The sequence below is a fragment of the Leptodactylus fuscus genome, chromosome 9, assembly GCF_031893055.1.
Source record: "Leptodactylus fuscus isolate aLepFus1 chromosome 9, aLepFus1.hap2, whole genome shotgun sequence".
Lineage (NCBI taxonomy): Eukaryota > Metazoa > Chordata > Amphibia > Anura > Leptodactylidae > Leptodactylus > Leptodactylus fuscus.
Genome location: NC_134273.1, coordinates 12,459,997 through 12,465,036, shown reverse-complemented (window position 1 = coordinate 12,465,036; position 5,040 = coordinate 12,459,997). Strand labels below are relative to the sequence as shown.

General features: G+C 46.1%; 1 protein-coding gene across 1 annotated transcript; it reads right to left on the bottom strand.

Annotated features, from left to right (window-relative positions):
• Positions 1-2,486: 2,486 nt before the first annotated feature.
• Positions 2,487-4,969, bottom strand: TCEANC2 (transcription elongation factor A N-terminal and central domain containing 2). Its single transcript, XM_075287874.1, has 4 exons — positions 4,818-4,969; positions 4,385-4,526; positions 3,776-3,969; positions 2,487-2,818 (listed from the first exon to the last, which is right to left on the bottom strand). The coding sequence occupies exons 1-4, from the start codon at positions 4,920-4,922 to the stop codon at positions 2,630-2,632; spliced, it is 630 nt and encodes a 209-aa protein (XP_075143975.1). The 5' UTR covers positions 4,923-4,969; the 3' UTR covers positions 2,487-2,629.
• Positions 4,970-5,040: the final 71 nt, after the last annotated feature.

Here is a 5,040-nt window from a genome sequence, read left to right as displayed (position 1 = left end):
ATAACGACAACCCAACAGGAAGGCGAAGGCAGAATACGCCGCACATTTACCGAACCATAGCCGCAAGGATGTCAAGGACTCCGTGACTGTGCCGCTCCTATAAACACCACGTGACAATCTATATCCATATGTGCCTGTTTTATATCTATTACCTAAAGATACCAAGTGTATATACAAGTAATGAGAAGTCCCATACAGCTGGACTAGACGTCTGCTCGCCATAAGGGCACAAATATCTGTCACTATAAGTCACCCAAGTATTGGGAAGGCATAAACAAGTAGTATTGTATATAGTATATATAATATAATGGTAAAGGAATACTAGTGTTGTGCAAAGGTTTTAGGCAGGTGCACACTAAGAACGCTTTGAGAAATAGAAGAATTAAAAGAGAACAAAATGAAGTGAACGAGGAAAAGAGAAACATAAATCCCATCAATATTTGGTGTGACCTTTGCTCTTAGGAGGTGGAGCCCTGGAAGGGCAGATATAGCCCTGATCTCAACACCATCCAGTCTGTCTGGGATGACATGAAGAGCAAGATGGATTGGAGCAAACAACATCCATAGAAGATCTGTGCTTAGTTCTCCAAGATGGCGGCGGGAAGAACCTCCCTGCCCAGTTCTGCCAAAAACTGTCTGCAAGTCCCGAGAAGGACTGATGGAAGGCAAAGGGCAAACCGAATAGTGATGGGATTTACAGTTCTCGTTCCTTCATTCACTTCATTCTGTTCACTATTAACCCTTCTATTTCTGAAACCAATCTTATTTTTTTTTTGCCACACCTGCCTAAAATTTTTGCATAATACCGCAAGTCAAAAAAGTTTAGGAACCTTCCTAACGGTTGCAGATGAACGGCCGCACAAATGATTGTTCTTAATTGTATGGCCAATGTGTGTGAATACAGAGCTGCAGAAAATATTGGTGCTGAATAAAACAATAAGAAACAAGTTAATGAAGTCCTGAGGGTTCTGCACGGTGTCTAAACTTTACTATACACATGGGAATGTTACTACCCTGTTTCCCCGAAAATAAGACATGTTCTTATAATTAATTATCTAACGAAATATATGACCTTTCTTATTTTCGGGGGATGTTTTATGCAGCAGCTGGAGCGGGGAACAATCGGCAAACAAAGCGGGGAACAATTAGCGGAGTGCCGGCATGACTGCCGGTTGTATGTGATCCAGAAGGTGAAGGGGGGGGGGTGTCTTATTTTCGGGGAAACAGGGTATGACCTGATACAGATGGAAACCCCACAACTACCTGACTAGCAGCTTCCTTATATAAGGCAGTTATTGGAAACCTACACAATGGTATGGTCCAGCAGAACTCTGCCAGGGATCCAGGTGCCCCTGTCATTTTACTTTATGATGCACCAAATCTTGCTTCTAAGTGTGAGCTACAGGTAGGGGAGCAGCAGCCCCTATTCTCTGTGCGTAGTACATGGGAGACATCATAGCAGTTATTGTCTCTCCACCAGCTCAGGGAGAACTGAGAATTAGAGACAGAGCCTGCAGAGGGAAAAACTGATAAAAATGAGACCTTTTTATTACCTGTGAGGAAGACAGCTGGGGAGGTCCGAACTGTCACAGAGGTCTACGACTCCCCTCTACTCTGGCCGCAGGTCCATTAAGTAGAGTTGAGTCGGTCATGAGAGACGGAGTGGCTGCAGGGGAAACAGAGGAGCAAAACGTCCAGCCTCCCCTGCAGCCCTCTGCAAAGGTAATAAATGGGGTTCCACAGAACTGGGGTGTGTATGGTGTGAACCATGTGAATAGACCTATAGGCAGTCATGAGTTTTAAAACCACTGTTACCGTCATGTTGATGAGCCCTATCAACAGGTTTAGGCCCTTGCAGACGACTGTGGGCTGGCCGCTAGCCATGATTGAACAGCACGGCCAGCACATGGACATCATCCATGTGCCGCCTCTGCACCATAGCCTCATTCATTCAGAAACATGGCCGCAAACCTGGACAGGAATAGGACCAATCCTGAGTTTTGTGTCCAGGACTGTTGGCCACGGTCATGTGTATGGGTTGGTAGAAATGAATGAGTCAGTGTGCAATCCAGGAAAACCCCAGATAGCACACTGACCTCTCCCACGGTCTTCTGCAAGGGGCCTTAAACAGAATGACATGGCTATTTTTCGCAGACCTTCGGCCCATCAAGCACAGCACCATTGTGTGACTATAGCTAACATCTCTCCATTCACTGCCTGAAAACCGGTGTCTTAAAAATGATGCTTAGTAGAAAGTTGCAAAACCTTCCGCATATCTTTTCCACTTTGTCTACTCCGGTACATGGGTAAGCTCTGTAGTAATGGTGCCATGGGTATATACACAGTCTGGCTACTCACTGTATACAGGCCAGGCTTACTGCATCACCTGCTCCACAATCTTCATCATTAAACAACCTTTGACTCAAGAAACATTTTATTCTCAATTTTTTTCCTAAAAAAATAAATATATTTTGGCGATATCACCATCTTTCTAAAAAAAAAAGTTTGCATTTGCTCTGCATTCATTGGAAGGTTAAAACCAAAATAGCAGCAGTTCAGCGTGAAGGACGACGTCCAGTGATGACGAGTCTGCAAGGTTTTTGTTCTCCTCCATTTCAAGTCCTTGCTGTTACTTCTTATGACTCTTCACTAACTGGTTGACAGGTAAGTGTCCATCTTTCACTTGTGCCCGAATCTCCGGTTTATGCTTCAGAGCGAACACCAATGTGCGAACCGTCCTCCGATAGTGAACATTGATCAATCTGGAGCTTTGGTGGAAAACTTCACGTTCAATGCAGTCAGCCAAAGAGTCACCAGCCTGATGGAGGAGGAGACGCAGACATGGTCGTGTAAATGTTACATGCTTGTGTCATCAGTTTTATGTTACAAGGGGCGCAGGACAGAAATCCTGACATGTCTGTTACAGTAAATATTCCCCATAAAGTAACAATTTTGGATCATGTTTTCCTAAAATTCTACATCGGACCGTTCCTCTGTTATGTCTCCTGGAAATGTAAGAAGTTATTGACAACTGAGTGTTACCATTCCCCTGGTCAATAGAGCGGGCCCATAAACAATTCTGACACTGACAAGGGAAATGGTGACACCCAGCGGTCAGTCTATTAAAGGGGTTTTTAACTGATGACCTGTCCATAGGATAGGTCATCCATGGAAGGTTTGAGGGGGTCCAACACCCAGGACCTTCATAGATCAGCCGTTTGAAGTGACAGCAACGCTCCATCAAGCCAGGCCATCTACAGTCATCAGTCACATGGCTTGATATCAGCTCAGTCCCATTCAAGTGAATGCACTGAGTTGCAATAACATGTACAGCCACTATACAAATCTATGGCGTCGCGCTTGGTAAGTAGTGAAGAGGCCACAGCACTCATCAGAACACTACAGTTTCTTCAAATAGTTGATCGGCCAGGCCCAGGGTGGAACAGGGTACTACAGCTTTGTCCTGTTCTCTTGAATGGGATGAAGTGGCAATACCCTCCGCCACCATTACTGAGTATACAGCATGCAGGTAATAGGGGATTAAGCAAATACTCAAGAGCCTGCTGTGACCCTTTCAAACACCTTTCCCCAGTCAGACCCCATTGATCTGATATTGTTGACCCCATTGATCTGATATCGGTCACAATTCACAATGTGAATCAGTTAACTAATCCACGTTGTGAATTGTAACCGTCCTCCACCCTGCAGGCGCATATCATCCCATCACAGACTATAATGTACATGTAAGACAACCTACAGACTACGTGGCTCTTACCTCTATGTCCAAGGCTTCGCTAAGCATCCTCCTGGCATTGCTGCGCAGTTTCTCAGTCGCGGCATCACATCTCACCTCTATGGTCGGCTTACAGCGCTTTTCCTGTATAAACGATTCCCACTGACTGTGCACTTCTTTAGCAAGGTCAGACACTTCCTTGTCACCATGTCTCTGCAAGTGCTCCACTGCCTCCCCTATGACAGGAGCAAAGATGGTGAGTCCAGGCTACTGATATGTAAAACATGGCGGCGTAGGTCACACCTGTCCACAACTTATGGGTGACATTGCAGCTCAACCCCTGTTCAAGGTGGAGAATTTTTAGGATTTGTAAACCAACAGTTTGGCACTTTACCTTATTTAGTACAAGTTGGAAGTTTCAACCATTTTGAGAATGCAATTTGTATAAAGGACTCCATGTTAACAGACTTGCACCTTGCAGCCATACGTCCTCTACCTTTACATAACAAACAGCGAGCGGGTTAGTCAAGGCTGGAGGACCGAGTGTGACTACAGGGGGTGACGACATGGCGTTGTTTGTAGTCTGTAACCTTGGAGACGCTCAGGGCTGCACAGTAGATACAATACAGTGGGATAAGTCTATGTTTTTACCTATTTTGGTGGAGCGGATCACTTCCTCCGATGGGATCTTCTTCCTCAGCTGTGACAAGGCGTCTTTCAGGTTCTCTATGGTTTGGTTGGGCAGCTCCAGGATACATTTCCATCTCTTTATATCTTCCAGTACCACAACTCTCTAAAGGAAGTGCAAAGACAGAAATGACCAGTGAGAGGCTGAAGTCAGTAGTCAGGAGTGATAGAGCAGGGGTAGGGAAGGTACGGCTCTCCAGCTGTTGCAAAACTACAACTCCCAGCATGCATACTGGCTCTGCTGTTCTTGGAACTCCCATGGAAGTGAATGGAGCATGCTGGGAGTTGTAGTTTCACAGCAGCTGGAGAGCCGAAGGTTCCCTAGCCCTGTGATAGAGCTATGGCTCAGCTATGGCTCATCCTGTGCTGTGGTACTGCTGCTCCCATTACAACTCACCTTCAATGACTCCAGAGTGGCCTGGCCCTTGGCAGCCTTCTCTCTGCCTCTTCCTGTGTCCTCTGCTCCCCGAGGTTTAGGGTTTCTGATCACGAATCTGTCCATGCCGAGCCGGTGACTACTTTTCCGTACAATCTCTTCCTATTCCGTACAGAAGGTTGTCGCGCGGTGATGACGTAGTTAGTAAACAAGTCAGTGGGCGGGGCCAGGGCGTCCTAGGCCG